General features: G+C 39.9%; 2 protein-coding genes across 2 annotated transcripts; both read left to right on the forward strand.

Moving 5' to 3' along the window:
* LOC107636449 lies at positions 220–1306 on the forward strand. Its single transcript, XM_016339955.1, has 2 exons — positions 220–978; positions 1085–1306. The coding sequence occupies exons 1-2, from the start codon at positions 220–222 to the stop codon at positions 1304–1306; spliced, it is 981 nt and encodes a 326-aa protein (XP_016195441.1).
* On the forward strand, positions 14483–17902 carry LOC107636448. Its single transcript, XM_016339954.1, has 4 exons — positions 14483–14545; positions 14942–15014; positions 15153–15689; positions 17877–17902. Exons 1-4 carry the CDS (start codon positions 14483–14485, stop codon positions 17900–17902), a joined length of 699 nt encoding a protein of 232 aa, XP_016195440.1.

An 18169-nucleotide genomic window follows, 5' to 3' on the forward strand; every position in this document is an offset into this window, starting at 1 on the left:
GTGTTCCAAACGGCCTTCTACAAGAAATACTTTCCTAAGTCTGCAAGGGAAGCAAAGGAGATAGAACTAATGCAGCTGAAGTAAGGTTCCCTATCTGTGGCAGATTACACCAACAAGTTTGAGGAGCTCTGTACATTTTCTAGGGTATGTCAAGGTGCCCCAAAGACTTACGAGAGCTGGAAGTGCATTAAGTACCAGAAGAGTTTAAACGATAGCATTATGACTGCTGTGGCTCCTATGGAGATCCGTGTCTTCTCCGACTTGGTGAACAAGGCGAGAGTGGTGGAAGAGTATGCCAAGACCGTGGCGGCATCCAAGGATACTCATGGAGGGAGCTCTAGTCAGGGGCGTGGCAAGTATTTTTATCCGAGAGGGCAAAGCTTCAAAAGAGGAGGATATGCGCCTCAAGGTCAACGAGGCTTCAGAAAGAACACCCATGATCAGATTCAGTGTGGAAAAGGGAGAGGAAATCAGAGTAAGAGTTCTTCGGATTTAGCTTGTGATCGTTGTGGACATTTTCATCCATATGACTCTTGCAAGATTGGTATAGGTGGGTGCTTCAATTGTGGCTTGCCTGGTCATTTTAAGAACGATTGTACGCGTGGGAAGAACCAAAGTACGGGTCAAGGTCAGCACCAGGGTCGAGTCTTTGCTGTGAATGCCAAGGATGCTTCTAAGGCGGATCCGTTGATGAGAGGTATATGTCTAATTGGTGATAAGTCCTTAGTTGCATTATATGAAACTGGAGCTTCACATTCATTTATTTCATTTGCTAAAGTTGAGGAATTCGGCTTGAAAGTGTCAGAGTTACTATTTGATCTGCATGTACATACTTTGCATCAGACAGTTATGACTAGGTCAGGTTGTAGACAAGTAGGTTTTAAACTTGAGGGTAGAGACTTTGTGCATGATTTGATCTGTTTGCCAATGATTGGATTGGAAATGATTTTGGGGTTTGATTGGTTGTCGAAGAATCAGGTTTTGTTTGATTGCTCTGAACGGACAATTCGGTTTATGCCGGAAGGAGAAATGGAGCAGTGGTAGCTACGGGATATTACCTAAACTCTGTAATAGTGTACTGTAGTGGGAGGAGTGTCAGGGTTATATTCTGTTGGCTGCTAATGCGTTGGGTGATGCCCAGAATGTAGATCAGATACCGGTGGTTAAAGATTTTCCAGAAGTGTTCCCGGAAGATATCCCTGAGTTCCCACCTCAAAGGAAAATTGAATTTGCGATTGAATTGGTGCCGGGAGCCGGACCAGTTTCGATTGTTCCGTGTAGAATGGCTCCGATAGAGCTGGCATAATTAAAGACTCAGCTGGAAGAGCTTCTGAACAAGAGGTTCATTCGACCGAGTGTATCACTGTGGGAGCGCTGATGAGGGAAAAATCGATTCCACACAAACTAACCAGCAAGTGAACCGGGTCGCATCAAGTAATAATAACTCACAGGATTGAGGTCGATCCCACAGGGATTGATGGATTAAGCAACTTTAGTATGGTGATGAATTTAGTTAAGCTAATATTGATGATTTGATTGGAAATTGATTGACAGAATGTAAATTGTAATGAATTTAAACTGCAGAATATAAATTAACTGAACTTAAATGGCAAGAAACTTAAAGTGCTGAATCTTAAAGTGCTAGAAATTTAAAAGATCTGAAACTAAAATTGTAAGAAATGTAAATAACTGAATCTTAGAGTGCAAGAAAATAAAATTGCAGAATTGAAATTGTGAGAAAATTTAAATTGCATGAATTATAAGGGAAATTGGATGCAGAGATTCAAACAGCAAAACAATTCAATTGAAAATTGGAATCAGAGAAGTTTGAAATGAAGAAAATTAGAGAAAATGATTCATCAGGGATTGGAGATACTGCAATCCTCCAAGAATCAATTGGGTCTCAACTACTTCCTCAATCATTTATGTAGATCTATGGCGGATTAAAATTGATTGGATCCCAATTTCTTGGCAATCCAATCTCTCTAATCACAATCAATCTTGCCAATTCCTTGATCTAATTGTCATGAGAAGAGTTAGAGCACATTCTCTTATCCATTAGCCACACAAATTCTCAAAATCTCAATTTCTCCCGAATAATGTTAGTAATGAGAATTGTGAAGGATAGAGCTTCAAATCTAATGCAAGTGATTCCCCTTCCGAGGCTCACACAATCATTCAATTGAATTTAACCCCCTTCCGGAGTGAAGAAATCTAAATCAAAACAGAAGATATCCAATAGCTACAAAAATGAATTGAGAAGAAGAAGAATTTCATTGATTCATTGGAATTACAATAGAGCTCCTCCCCCCAATGAATTTGGGGATTAGTTCCTCATTGCTCAAGTAAAACTAGAAAATAGAAAGTTGCAGAAAAAATGCAGAAGAAAAACTCGAAAAGGAAAAATTACAAAATCTCCTCTGCTATTTAACTCCCACTACATTTTCCTACTGACTAGCTAATTCCTTTTTGAATCAAATTCTTCTCTATTTATACACCTTCAATTGAGCCTTCATGTTCTTGGATTGAGCCTCTTGATCCTTGTTGGGGTTGATTGGGTTAGCGAATGCAATTGAGGAGAAGAGTGTGCCAATTATGCCTTTCTGGTATTGAAGTTGGAGCCAACGTTTTAAGCCTAATGTTGAGTCAAACGTTCTTGTGAAAAATTAGATTCTGGTTCTGTCATCAACGTTTGACTCAATTTTGGAGTGCCAACGTTCGCCTATCCATGCGTACGCGTGACTCACGCATACGCATGGATAGTGCAAAATACTACTCTCCACGTAAGCGTGACCTGCGCTTCTGCGTGCTTGGGGTCAGAGTACTCATCCACGTGTGCGCGTACTATATGCGTGCGCGTGGATGCAAATCCCTAAATTCCAGTTTTTAAAGCCTTGCGAAGACGTTGGGCTCAGCCTTTGAGTGGCAACGTTCCCTCCAACGTTGCTTCATCCACGCGTGTGCGTCATGTACGCGTGCGCGTGGATTGTCAAAATATCAGCTTACGCGTACGCGTTGTATGTGCGTGTGCGTCGTTATACCTTTTCAAAATTGACATTTTTGGAGCTCAGATCGCGCACGTTGGCACCAGCGTTGGTCTCAACATTGGAGTGCCAACGTTTCTCTAACCACACGTGCGTGCGTGTCGCTGCGATTTTCCCATTTTTCAGAAAGCATTTTTACATGAACAACGTTGGGGGTAACGTTGGCTTGCCAATGTTCCCTCCAACGTAGGCACTAGTTTTGCAATTGCCTCGCACGTTTGAGGTAGCGTTGGTGGACCAACTTGGCCACCAACGTTACTTCCTCTGCTTTCTTTTTCCTCTTCTTTCTTGTTCCTTTCTTGCCTCGTTTTCTCCTAAAATTAATCAAACAAAATGCCTCAAAGTTTGTTATAATCATAAGGTGTTTGCAATCATTCATAACATCCGTTAAAAGTAGCTCAAAACCTTATGAAAAATCACAATAACAACTATGTTTACTTGACTCAGGAGATGCATGAATTTTCAATCCAATTGCTTACTTGTTGCTCAAGAAAGTATGAAAACCTAATGAAAACTAGTGAAAAATGCTAGTGAAACTAGCATAAGATGACTTGTCATCACAACACCAAACTTAAAACTTGCTTGTCTCCAAGCAAGCATTAAAATAAGAAAGATCCATGAAAACAGATAAGCATATGTATGTCCTTATTAGTGAGTAATTGAATTTGGCTCATAGAGTTTTATGCAGACAGGATGCAGATCAATTATTAACTTTCAAATGTAAAATGTCCCTGTAAGTGTTAGCTAGAGTTGCTGCTTCAAGACTCTATTCTATATTAGTCCTTGTGAGATTTTTATTCTTTCCTATGCCTTAGAAGCTTATTTATCAATTGTAGCTCAGTGTTAAGTGTTGCTTCAGCTACTTAGCTTAATTTTCAATCAACACCTCTTCACTACAGACACTTGGCTCACAATTCTTCTTAAGAACATTGATGCTTAGCACCTCTTTGGGTTACTAAATGTTTTGTAATTAGGTTTCTCTTGATAATGGACTTTTGGTTGATAATCCCGGGTTATTTAACCCAAGTTACCAAGTGTTGAAACACTCCTTAGAACCTAATCATCCAAGCAGATCCCAGTACAAAGACACCACATGCATATGTCTTAAGGTCCAGGCTATTGGTGTCTAGCTTTTATTCTTTGTTTCTTTCATTTGTTTGTTACCAATTCTTGGCTTTTCTTTCTTTCTTTCTTACTTTTTTTTTCAAGGACATTTATTCATAAAGGATTCATAGCAGCAACTAAGTTTTCACTTGAAAGAAGCATTCTACCTTGCAGTTTTTATTATTGAGCTTAGCAACTAATCAAGCAATTACCACCACTGATCCTTATTCTAATGTCTACTATATTGGACAATTACTTTCTGTTTCAACCTTTTCTTTTATTATGCAAAAGGGGGTACAAAACAAACATTTAAGCAGATGAAAATGACAACAAGCACCTATACTAGAATATTTATTTTGGAAATTAAAGAGAGTAAACAATAAAATTCAAACTGCATAAAATGAAAGCATAATCTTTCTTATTGATAGACAAGGAGCAACACCACCTTTCAATCATCTGGTTGCTTCCCTTTGCTCGAGTCTCCTTTTTTTTCTTCTGTCACCATCATCTATAACTTTTTTATCCCCTTTGGTGATGATGTATTATTCCTTCAAGAGGTTGAATGCTTCCCTACATAATCATTGGAAGTTGCTTGTTTCCCAAGCACTTAGGAAGGCGGTTAGCATGCATGGACTGCTGTAGGTTTTTGAACTTACTTTGGTGTGGGAACACCAAACTTAGTCCCTTGCTACTGTCCATACTAAGATTAATCATAAGCATGAAATCTTGTAATTTTTATTAAGTAAACCAGTAAAGACATTCAAGTAACTGTCAAGAAATTTCCCTAGTTGTTTTGGAATTTATGACTCCTGATGTTCAAAGGGTTATAGTGTCTTTCCATCTAATCTTGGTGGGACACCAAACTTAAAACCAAACATTCATCCATTCTATCCTCCTTTTGGTGTGTAACACCAAACTTAATTCCTTGTAATACAGGGGAACTCTTGAATTTTATTGAAATAGTTATGAGAAGAAAACTACCTCCAGTTGGGTTACCTCCCAACAAGCGCTTGTTTATCGTCATTAGCTTGACATCTTTCATTCTTGTTCATCCCAGTTCATGAATGCTTTCCTCTTTGTTCCAGGGTCCTCCCAGGTAGTGCTTGGCTCTATGACCATTTGCTATGAATGTGTCCTTTATAGCTTTATTAAGAAGTTCAAGACTCCCATAAGAGAGAACTTTTGTCACCAAGTAGGGGCCAGTCCATTTGGACTTGAGTTTGCCAGGAAAGACCTTGAGCCTGGAGTTATATAAGAGCACTTGTTGTCCTGGTTTGAACTCCCTTTTCAAGATTTTATTGTCATGCCACTTCTTAGCTATCTCCTTGTATATCTTAGCATTCTCATAAGCTTCCAATCTGAATTCTTCCAATTTATTGAGTTGCAACAGTCTTCTCTCTCCTGCTGCTTGAGAATCAAGATTAAGGAGCTTAGTGGCCCAGAAAGCTTTGTTTTCAAGCTCCACAGGAAGGTGACAAGATTTTCCATAGATTAGTTGAAATGGTGACTTCCCAATTGGAGTTTTGAATGCTGTTCTATATGTCCACAGAGCATCATCCAATTTTCTTGCCCAGTCTTTTTTTGTGATCCCCACTATCTTCTCTAGAATTTTCTTCAGCTCCCTGTTTGCCAATTCAGCCTGGCCATTAGTCTGAGGGTGATATGGTGTGGCCACTTTGTGAATTACTCCATATTTGTGGAACAACTTTTCCATCTGTCTGTTGCAAAAGTGGCTGCCACCATCACTGATAAGGCCTTTAGGTACTCCATATCTAGTGAAGATTTGTCTCTTAAGAAATTGAAGAACAATTGGTGCATCACAGGTAGTTGTTGCTATGGCTTCCTCCCATTTGGAGACATATTCTACTACTACTAGAATGTATTTGAAGGAATAGGATGGAGGAAAGGGGCCCATGAAATCTATGCCCCAGAGATCAAACAATTCCACTTTCAAAATGAAGTTTTGAGGCATTTCATTCCTCTTTGTCAACCATCCAGCTCTTTGACATTCAAACTCTCTGGCATCTTTGAATATAGTTGGCCAATAAAATCCACTTTGAAGCACTTTAGCTGCTGTTCTTTTTGTCCCAAAATGTCTGCCAAAAGCTGAACCATGACAGTGTCACAATATGTCTCTCATCTCATTTTCAGGAATACACCTTCTAATCATCCCATCTGGACACCTCTTGAACAAGAATGGCTCGTCCCACAAGAATTTCTTGGCTTCATTACACAGCTTCTTCACTTGTTGCTTGGTAAAGTCTTGAGGGATCTTCCTTCCCACCTTGTAGTTTGCAATGTCAGCAAACCAAGGTGCCTGTTGGATTTGGAGAAGATATTCATCTGGAAATTTTTCATTCACTGGTTGTGGTGTATCCTGATTGGCTTCTTGTGGTAGTCTTGACAAATAGTCTGCCACTTGGTTCTCATTTTCTTTCCTATCTCTCACTTCAATGTCAAATTCTTATAGCAGCAACACCTATCGAATAAGCCTCGGCTTTGAATCCTGTTTAGACATGAGATACTTGAGAGCAGCATGATCAGTATATACTATAACTTTAGAACCAATCAGGTATTGTCTAAATTTATCAAATGCATATACAATTGCCAAGAGCTTTTTCTTAGTAGTGGTATAATTTTTTTGTGCCTCATTCAATACCTTACTTGCATAGTATATAACATGATGCAGCTTGTCTTTCTTTTGCCCCAATATAGCACCAACTGCAAAGTCACTTGCATCACATATAAGTTCAAAAGGCAATTTCCAATCTGGGGGTGTGATGATTGGTACTGTAATGAGGTTTTTTTTTAACGTTTCAAAGGCATGCTTGCAATTGTCATCAAAGATGAAAGGATTGTTAATCACTAGCAAATTGCTCAGTGGTTTGGCTATTTTTGAAAAGTCTTTGATGAATCTCCTGTAAAAACCAGTATGTCCAAGAAAGCTTCTTACTGCTTTCACATTAATGGGTATAGGAAGCTTTTCTATGATCTCTATTTTAGCCTTATCAACTTCTATACCTTTGCTTGAAACCTTATGCCCAAGAACTATCCCTTCAGGAACCATGAGATGGCATTTCTCCCAATTCAATACCAGATTAGTTTCTTGGCATCTTTTTAAGACAAGAGTTAAATGGTGCAAGCAGGTATCAAATGAATTGCCAAAGACAGAAAAAACATCCATGAAGACTTCTAAAAATTTTTCTACCATATCAGAAAATATAGAAAGCATACACCTTTGAAAAGTCGCAGGGGCATTGCACAGCCCAAAGGGCATCCTTCTGTAGGCAAAGACTCCGAATGGACATGTGAAGGAGGTCTTCTCTTGATCCTTGGGATCCACCACTATTTGATTGTACCTAGAATAACCGTCCAAGAAGCAATAATATGCATGGCCAGCCAATCTTTCTAGTATCTGATCAATAAAGGGGAGAGGGAAGTGTTCCTTCCTGGTGGCATCATTCAGTCTTCTATAGTCAATGCACATTCTCCACCCTATCACTGTCCTTGTAGGAATGAGTTTATTTTTCTCATTCAAGATTACAGTCATTCCTCCCTTCTTTGGCACAACTTGGACCGGACTCACCCAAGGACTATCAGAGATTGGGTATATGATTCTAGCATTCCACAGCTTCATCACCTCTTTTTGAACTACTTTCTTCATGGTTGGGTTGAGTCTTCTTTGAGGTTGCACAACAGGCCTTGAGTCCTCCTCCAGCAAAATCTTGTGCATACAGATGGCAGGGCTTATGCCCTTGATATCATCAATTGTCCATCCCAAAGCTGTCTTGTGAGCTTTCAACACTTCAATCAGCTTTGCCTCATCATCTACGTTTAAGGAAGAATTGATGATTATTGGCATGGTTTCTTCTTCTCCAAGAAATGCATACTTGAGATGTGGAGGGAGAGGCTTCAGTTCTTGCTTTGGTATTTCCTCTGTCTTGCCATCAAAGGAGACTTCAGCTACTCTTTCTTCTATGATAGCTTGTTCTACTTCTATTTTCTCTTCTTGTTCCTCCTGGTTATTGGTTTCAAGTAACTCCTTTTCCACTTCTTCTATCATTTCTACCCTCATGTGCTTTTCTTTCTCAGGGGAATATTGCATAGCCTTAAAGACATTGATGATCATTTGCTCATTGTGCACTCTGAGGGTCATCTCTCTTTTTTCCACATCAATGATAGCTCTTGCTGTTGCTAAAAAAGGTCTACCCAAGATGATTGAGTTGTGTCATTCTTCTTCCATGTCCAAAATGACAAAATTGGCAGGGAATATGAATTCTCCAATCTTCACCAGTAGGTTCTCTACAACCCCAATGGGTATTTTGAGTGATCTATCTGCCATTTGAAGTGATATTCTGGTAGGTTTGACTTCTTCTATTGCAAGCTTTTTTATTAGTGAGAGAGGCATCAAATTGATGCTGGCGCCTAAGTCACAGAGAGCTTTTTCTAAGGTCATATTGCCTATGGTGCATGATATGATGAAACTCCCTGGATCTTTGAGTTTTGGTGGAAGGCCTTTCTGAATTATTGCACTACACTCTTGGGTTAAGACCACTGTTTCCTTCTCATTCTAGCTTCTCTTCTTATTAATGAGTTCCTTGAGGAACTTTGCATATAGAGGCATCTGCTCCAATGCTTCAACAAGGGGAATGTTAATTTCCAGCTTCTTGAAAACCTCTAGAAACTTGGAAAATTGTTGATCCTTGAGCTCTCTTTGCAATCTTTGAGGGTATGGCAGAGGGGGAGTGTAAGGCTTCACTTCCTTCCTCTGTTCGTGTGAATGCTTCTCCCTGACTTGCTTTCCTTCTTTTGAGACTTGTGGCTCTTTATCCTTCTTCTTGAGCTCTTTTTGGTTCTTCTCTTCAATTGTCACTTCCTTATTAGTGCCAACCTTGTCATCCTCCAATGTTCTGCCACTATTGAGTTGAATTGCCTTGCATTCTTCTTTGGGATTTAGAATAGTATCACTTGGAAAAGTATTGGCTGGTCTTTCTGGCTGTTTGGACAATTGGCCTATTTGTCTTTCCAGGTTTCTCAATGAGGCTTCATGGATCTTATTAGCTAACTCTTGATGCTTCATCATCTTCTCCATTATCATCTCTAAATTGGAGATTCTTTGGGATTCTTGGGATGGTTGTGGCTGAGCATGGGATGAAGATGGTTGGTGAAAATTATTTTGGTTAGTTGATGGGTTGTGGGGTAGATAGAAGTTAGAAGTGGGGTAGTTGTTTTGTGATTTTCTGTATGGATTTTGGTTAGTTTGCTGATGATTGTGGTGGTTTGTGTTGCGGGAGTTATTTTGGTTGGAGTTTCTTTACCATGAATTTTGGTTCTGGTTGTCTCCCCACCTTAGATTGGGATGGTTCCTCCAAGAGGAGTTGTACGTTTCTCCATGAAATTCATTCTGTCCAGCACCTTGGTTGCGCATATAGTTCACTTGTTCTGGTTGCTGCTCTTCATATATTTCTTCATTCTGCCCCCATCCAGCTGGTGGTTGATTTGTAGTGCCTACTGCTTCTATTTGAAGACCATCAATCCTCTTAGCCATCATCTCTATTTGCTGCTGGATTTGTTGGTGCATCACTTTATTTTATGCCAAGATAGTGTTCACACCTTCCAGCTCCAACACACCTTTCCTTTGAGCTGGTTGGCGTTGCCTTTGATGACCATAGAAATATTGGTTATTGGTCACGGTGTCTATGAGATTTTGGGCTTCCTCAGCTGTCTTCATGAGTTGTACTGAACCTATTGCTGAATAATCAAGGGCCTCTTGAGCTTTCAGTGTTAATCCTTCATAGAAATTTTGAAGTCTATCCCATTCACTAAACATCTCTGGTGGGCACTTCCTGATCAAGGCCTTGTATCTTTCCTAGGAATCATATAGTGATTCTCCATCCATTTGAGTGAATGTTTGCACATTTGTCTTCAATATAATAATCCTCTGAAGTGGATAGAATTTGGCTAGAAATTTTCTCACTAGATCTTCCCAATTGTTGATACTTTTTTTGGGGAATGTCTCTAGCTATTGAGAAGCCTTATCCCTCAAAGAGAATGGGAACAGTAGTAGTTTGTAGATGTCTGGATGCACACCATTTGTTTTGACAGTTTCACAAATCCTCAGAAAGATGGATAGGTGTTAGTTTGGATCTTCAAGTGGACCTCCTCCATAGGAACAATTGTTCTGCACCAGAGTAATAAGTTGAGGCTTCAACTCAAAGTTGTTTGCATGAACATTAGGAGTGAGTATACTGCTCCCACAGTTTCTTGGATTGGGGAAGGTGTAAGAGGCTAGAACTCTCCTTTGAGGTGGGCCATTATTGTTGGCCACTTCCTCTGGTGGATTAGGGAGATTTCCCTCCATCTCTTGGTCTTCCTCTTCTGACTCTTCTTCTCCAATAACACCCTTCCCTCTTACTTCTCTTCTTAATCTCAAAAATGTCCTCTCTGGCTCATAATCGAAGGAGGTGGATTCATCTCTTCTTCCTCCTGGCATACAACACAAATAAAACCAGAACCAGAAATACAAAGCACTCTACTACTAGAGTGAGGTTAAGGTTAGCTTAAACAAAATTTTGAACAGTTAGTACACTTAACAAAAATAAAGAAAAATTCCTAATCTATATTATCACCTAATTAATTATTTTCAATCTAAATCAATCCCCGGTAATGGCGCCAAAAACTTGATGAGGAAAAAATCGATTACACACAAACTAACCGACAAGTGAACCGGGTCGCATCAAGTAATAATAACTCACAGGAGTGAGGTTAATCCTACAGAGATTGATGGATTAAGCAACTTTATTATGGTGATGAATTTAGTTAAGCTAATATTGATGATTTCATTGGAAATTGATTGACAGAATGTAAATAGCAATGAATCTAAACTGCAGAATATAAATTAACTGAAACTTAAATGGCAAGAAACTTAAAGTGCTGAATCTTAAAGTGCTAGAAATTTAAAAGAGTTGAAACTTAAATTGCAAGAAATGTAAATAACTTAATCTTAGAGTGCAAGAAAGTAAAATTGCAGAATCGAAATTGCGAGGAAACTTAAATTGCATGAATTGTAAGGGAAATTGGATACAGAGATTCAAACAGCAAAACAATTCAATTGAAAATTGGAATCAGAGAAGTTTGAAATGAAGAAAATTAGAGAAAATGATTCATTACGGATTGGAGATACTGCAATCCTTCATGAATCAATTGGGTCTCAACTCCTTCCTCAATTATTTATGTAGATCTATGGCGGATTGAAATTGATTGGATCCCAATTCCTTGGTAATCCAATCTCTCTAATCACAATCAATCTTGCCAATTCCTTGATCTAATTGTCATGAGAAGAGTTAGAGCACATTCTCTTATCCATTATCTACACAAATTCTCAAAACCTCAATTCCTCCCGAATAGTGCTAGTAATGAGAATTGTGAAGGATAGAGCTTCAGATCTAATGCAAGTGATTCTCCTTCTGAGGCTCATACAAGAATTTAATTGAATTCAATCCCCTTCCGGAGTGAAGAATTCTAAATCAAAACAGAAGACATCCAATAGCTACAAAAATGAATTGAGAAGAAGAAGAATTTCATTGATTTATTGGAATTACAATAGAGCTCCTCCCCCTAATGAATTTGGGGTTTAGTTCCTCACTGCTAAAGTAAAACCAGAAAATAGAAAGTTGCAGAAAAAAATGCAGAAGGAAAACTCGAAAAGGAAAAATTACAAAATCTCCTATGCTAACTAACTCCCACTACAATTTCCTATTGACTAGCTAACTCCCTTTTTAATCAAATTCTTCTCTATTTATACACCTTCAATTGAGCCTTCAGGTTCTTGGATTGGGCCTCTTGATTCTTGTTGGGGTTGATTGGGTTGGCGCTAAATGCAATTGAGGGGAAGAGTGTGCCAATTATGCCTTTCTGGAATTGAAGTTGGAGTTAACGTTTTTAGCCTAACGTTGAGTCAAACGTTCTTGTGAAAAATAGATTCTAGTTCTGTCATCAATGTTTGACTAGACGTTGGAGTGCCAACGTTCACCTATCCACGTATACGCATCACTCACGCATACGCGTGGATAGTGCAAAATACCACTCTGCGCTTAAGCGTGACCTGCACTTCTGCGTGCTTGGGGTCAGAGTACTCATCCACGCGTGCGCATACTGTACGCGTGCACGTGGATGCAAATCCCCGGAGTCAAAATATCAGCTTACGCGTACGCGTTGCATGTGCGTGCGCGTCGTTATACCTTTTCAAAATTGAGATTTTTGGAGCTCAGATCGCGCACGTTGGCATGAGCGTTGGTCTCAACATTGGAGTGCCAACGTTGCTCTAACCACGCGTGTACGTGATGTACGCGTGCGCGTGGATTGTTATATTTTTCAATCCACGCATGCGCGCATAGCGTGCGTGCGCGTCGCTGCGATTTTCCCATTTTCCAGAAAGCATTTTTACATGAATAACGTTGGGGGTAACGTTGGCTTGCCAACGTTCCCTCCAACGTAGGCACCACTTTTGCAATTGCCTCCCACGTTTGACGTAGCGTTGGTAGACTAACTTGGCCACCAACATTACTTCCTCTGCTAGCTTTTTTCTCTTCTTTCTTGTTCCTTTCTTGCCTCATTTTCTCCTAAAATCAATCAAACAAAATGCCTCAAAGTTTGCTATAATCATAAGGTGTTTGTAATCATTCATAACATCCATTAAAAGTAGCTCAAAACCTTATGAAAAAGCACAATAACAACCATGTTTACTTGACTCAGGAAATGCATGAATTTTTAATCCATCTGCTTACTTATTACTCAAGAAAATTTGAAAACCTAATGAAAGCTAGTGAAAAATGCTAGTGAACTAGCATAAGATGACTTGTCATCAAGCGCCAGTTTTATTGGTGAAGAAGAAAGATGGAGGAATGCGACTGTGTGTGGATTACAAACAATTGAATAAAGTGACTGTGAAGAATAAGTACCCACTGCCAAGGATAGATGACTTGATGGATCAATTGCAAGGAGCTAGAGTGTTTTCCACGATTGATTTGAGATCCAGTTACCATCAAATAAGGGTGGAAGAGGATGATATCCCTAAGACTGCGTTCAGGATGCGCTATGGAAACTATGAGTTTACGGTAATGTCCTTTGGGTTAACGAATGCACCTGATGTTTTCATGGATTACATAAACAGAGTGTTTCTTCCCTTTTTGGACAAATTCGTGGTGGTTTTCATAGATGACATCTTAGTTTATTCTAAGACGGTGAAAGAGCATAATGAGCACTTGAGGATTGTGCTGCAAATCCTAAAAGAGCGAAAGTTGTACGCTAAGTTGTCGAAGTGTGAGTTTTGGAAGGAGGAAGTGAAGTTCTTAGGTCACGTGGTGAGCAAAGGAGGAATAGCCGTAGATCCTTCTAAGGTAGAAGAGGTGATTGAATGGGAAAGACCGACAATGGTGACGGAAGTCAGAAGCTTCTTGGGTTTAGCCGGATATTACCGGAGATATATCGAAGGATTTTCCCGGATTGCATTACCAATGACGAAGTTGACAAGGAAAGAAGTGCCATTCGTGTGGACGTCGGAGTGCGAAGAGAGTTTTCAGACTTTGAAGCAGAGATTAACTTCAGCACCTGTTCTAATCTTATCGAAACTGCATGAACCATTCGAAGTGTACTGTGATGCTTCTCTGAAGGGTTTAGGTTACGTGTTGATGCAACATCGGAATATGGTGGCTTACGCATCGCATTAGCTGAGACCGCATGAGGTGAACTACCTAACTCATGACCTGGAATTAGCGGCGATTGTGTTTGCATTGAAGATTTGGAGACACCACTTGTATGGAGTGAGGTTTAACGTCTTTTCTGATCATAAGAGTCTCAAGTACATCTTTGATCAGAAAGAGCTAAATATGCGTCAGATGAGGTGGATGGAGTTGCTGAAAGATTATGATTTTGAGCCGAGTTATCATCTTGGAAAGCCGAATGTAGTAGCAGACGCATTGAGTCATAAATCTTTAACAATAGCTTGGATGAGAATCAAGGATGAGGAGCTAGTAGATAAGTTTGTGGATCTTAAGCTGGATATTGATGAAGTTGTCGGAATAGCTTGTTTGAACCAGCTACAAATTTCAAGCACTTTTAAATCAGAAATACAAAGGGCTCAGCAAGATGAGCAGAAACTTTAGCAATTGTTTCAACCAGTTGGTGAGAAGAGGCTTGGAGAATTCACCAAAGATAATGAAGGATTATGGAGATACAAGGGAAGGATTTGCATACCGAATGTTGGGAGTTTGAGGCGAGACTTGTTGTCAGAAGCTCATAACAGTGGGTTTTCTATTCATCCCAGAAGAACGAAGATGTACTATGACTTAAAGAAGATGTTCTGGTGGCCTGGGATGAAGGGTGATGTAGCAACAGTGGTATCCAAGTGTCTAACTTACCAGAAGGTGAAGATAGAGCATCAGAAACCGTCAGGAATGTTACAGCCACTTGAGATTCCTCAGTGGAAGTGGGAAGGAATTGCAATGGACTTTGTGACTGGTTTTCTGAGGACTAGGTTGGGATTTGATGCGATTTGGGTGATCGTGGATCAATTAACCAAATCCACTTATTTTCTGCCTATCCGAGTAAACTGTTCTATGGAGGAGTTAGCAAGATTGTATATAAAGGAGATAGTAAGGTTGCATGGTGTGCCATCGAACATAGTGTCGGACCGAGATCCCCGATTCACTTCAAGGTTTTGGGGAGCTTTCTAAAGAGCTTTTGGTACGAAGCTATGTCTCAGTACCGTATATCATCCGCAAACTGATGGACAGTCGGAAAGGACTATTCAAATGTTGGAAGATATGATAAGAGCATGTGTATTGGATCAACCTGGAAGTTGGGATCGTTACATGCCATTGGTGGAGTTTGCGTATAACAACAGCTTTCATGCGAGCATTGGGATGGCACCGTATGAGGCCTTGTATGGACGGAAGTGCCAATCTCCACTTTGTTGATGTGAATCTGGTGAAGCAAGTGTTTTAGGTCCAGAGGTAATAGTAGAGACTACTGAGAACATCAAGAAGATTCGTGCAAGGATTCTAACTGCTCAGAGTCGACAGAAGAGCTACGCGGACCAGAGAAGGAAACTGCTAGAGTTTGAAGTGGGAGAACATGTATTTCTTCGGGTGAGACCAACAACTGGGATTGGAAGAGCAATTAAGACGAAGAAGTTGAACTCGAGGTATATAGGACCGTTGGAGGTTCTAAGGCGATTCGGGCTGGTGGCGTATCAAGTGGCTTTGTCACCTCATCTGTCTAACTTGCATGACGTATTCCACGTGTCACAACTCCGTAAGTACACATCGGATGCGACTCATGTGTTGGAGCCTGAGTCGGTAGAGTTGAAGGAGAACTTAACCTTCCAAGTGACGCCAGTGAGGATCGACGACACTAGTATGAAGAAGCTACGAGGAAAGGACGTTTTATTGGTTAAAGTTGCTTGGGAGCGAGCAGGAGTAGAAAAGCATACGTGGGAATTGGAGTCTGAATTGCGAAAGGATTATCCCGAGCTTTTCTCAGGTAATTCAAATTTTGAGGGAAAAATTTCTTATTTGGTGGGGAGAATGTAAGAACCGCAACTAATCAACAGGTTAATTAAGTAATTAATATTGCCCACATTAGATTCTGAAAAGTTAGAGAGAGAATTTGAGGATTTAAAGGTAATTTTTGGACTCAGTGGGTTTTTCTGAGTCAAAAAATATGCCTTCTGTAAAAAATCATGAAAAACCGTGACCCGACGGTTGAAGCAGTTGAACCGGTTCAAGTCTGCCCGGTACCGCACAAGAAAAAGTGAAAAATGTCAAAAACCTTAGAAAAACATTTAGAAATGGAAAAACGGGCGTTAATTTTAAAGGTTTGGTCCGAAATTGGGCCAAACGGGCTAAAAACGTTAATGGGTTGGACGGGGCCCAAGTTGGGCCCAAGCCCAACATATAAAAGGGTTCATAAGTGAACCCATTTCAGTATAACACAAAAGCAAACACACTCATACATGCTGAAAAGAGAAGAAGAGAGAAACCCCATGGTTACTATTCATTACCACCTTCACAAGCTCATATCTTGAGCTATAGAGCTCCGATCGCTGCACCGTTTGCGACTACGCCGTGAAGAGCTCTACAAAACCTATACACGAAACTGGAGAGGTAACCACGAAATCATTTCTATTCTCCTCTCCAAAATTTTAGTTCATAGGGTTTGTGATTAAGTGAGTTTTTGTGATTTTGGATGTTTAGGTTCACTATAATCTTTGCTTAGCTTTGGGTTTTGACATCCAAATTGGTTGGAAAAGGTAAGAACTACTAAACCCTTGTGAATTTTTATGTTTAATTGGAACCCTAGGTTGATTTGAGGTGATTTATATGCATATAGTTTGATTGTTGTGGCTTTGGGAGCTATTGGAAGTTAATTGTGCCTATTGGAGTGGAATTGATAGCTTGGATTGTGGTTGGGAGCTTGTTTGTGCTCATTAGAGTTTTTGGTGCATATAGGAAATCGGCTAAGGTATGGTTTCAGTTTCTTCTATGTAGTATATAATATTCGGACACTTAGGCTAGTGACCTATAGGATAGGTTGGATTTATATGGTTGTTGATGATAGTTGGTTGAAGTTGTATACTAAATTGATGTTGTTTTATTGGGAAATGATGATGTTGAGTTGAGATGTTTGATGATTTGAATGATTGTATGTGGTGGTATATTGATATAAGTATGAATGAAATTGATGATGAGAATTGATAGGAATAAATTGATGGTTGGTAAATGTGTTGGTGGAACAATTGAGCTTAGTGTCACATATTTTGTGTTTGATGATTATGAATGGTGCAACGTGATTTAAAAGGGTAGATAGTGCTGGAAATGAAGGTTTGGTATTGATCTAGTTGGGTGTGGCTTGTGAATTTGGTAAATTTGGGTACATGTGAAAATTGGGTAAAAAGGGAATTTCGGTGAACTTTGTTCGATCATAACTTTTTCCTCGGTTTTCGAATTTGATTGAAATTTGTTTAGAATTAAATATCTTTGAAAATCCTTTAAATCGATATAAAGTTTGTGAAAATTCCAATTTTGTAGAGTAAGTTATGATCATTCAAAGTTGGTGTTAAAAATCTAAAATTCTGCAAAGTTGTAGAATTTCATGATTTCTGATATGTGCGAGCGCACACCCTGCGAAAATTTTGACCTGTGCACACGCATAGGCAGGGAAATACGTTCTGTTTACAGCGCTAGCACAGCTTGTGCGGATGCATAGTCCTGTGCGGACGCACACGTTGGGAAGGCCAGTCTGTTAGGGGCGCTGGCACAGGTTGTACAAGTGAAACAGAATCTGTAAGTTTTGCCACCTGTGCATACCCACACCCCTGTGCGTACACACACATTTTAAAATTTTCCTGGGTGTGCACACGCACAGACCCCTGCGCGGCCGCACACGCTCTATTTCTCAAATTTTACTTGTTTTTCAACTATTCTACCTTCCCAACGAGGTTGTAAGCTTCTATAACACAATTTTAAGATTTTTGGGCCTAGTTTTGAGTATTAGAACATGGGATATAACTTAAAGGGTTCTAGTACATGATTTTATGATAAATTAGAAAACGGAGGCCTAGGTTTCTGGCGTGCTGATAATGGTTTGATGTTAGGTGAAGGGTGATTGATATATGAGATGAGGAATCATGAACTGTTGATATTTGGAAACTGAGTTATGAATGTGCAGTGGTTGAGATGAGTCGCAGACACTGAATGAGATGGTGGATCCATGTATACTGCAAATGTTTTCTGAAAACCACTGAAATATTGTTTTTACTGAGATTATGAGACGCTATGCGCCCGGCAGGGATGGCGGTTGGATCCTGCCTATCGAGGTAGCGGCGGCGGCGTAAGGGCGGTGGTTCGTCCCGCCTATGTTGAGATGTGAGGTCTGTGGCAAGAGTATCCCGCTCACATCCTTTCAGATCAATAGAGCGTGCAGGCGCCTATACCTGGACAGTGATCCGGGCACTATATCTC

The sequence above is a fragment of the Arachis ipaensis genome, chromosome B04 (assembly GCF_000816755.2).
Source record: "Arachis ipaensis cultivar K30076 chromosome B04, Araip1.1, whole genome shotgun sequence".
Taxonomy (NCBI): domain Eukaryota; kingdom Viridiplantae; phylum Streptophyta; class Magnoliopsida; order Fabales; family Fabaceae; genus Arachis; species Arachis ipaensis.

Bases quoted from the DNA above. Each gene is read 5' to 3' on its own strand.
- LOC107636449 (XM_016339955.1), top strand. From the start codon at position 220: ATGACTGCTGTGGCTCCTATGGAGATCCGTGTCTTCTCCGACTTGGTG. The intron at 979-1,084 runs GTTTTGTTTGAT...AGTGTACTGTAG, and splicing joins ATTGGTTGTCGAAGAATCAG to TGGGAGGAGTGTCAGGGTTA.
- LOC107636448 (XM_016339954.1), top strand. From the start codon at position 14,483: ATGTACTATGACTTAAAGAAGATGTTCTGGTGGCCTGGGATGAAGGGT. The intron at 14,546-14,941 runs GTATCCAAGTGT...ACTGATGGACAG, and splicing joins AGGGTGATGTAGCAACAGTG to TCGGAAAGGACTATTCAAAT. The intron at 15,015-15,152 runs GTTACATGCCAT...CAAGTGTTTTAG, and splicing joins TCAACCTGGAAGTTGGGATC to GTCCAGAGGTAATAGTAGAG.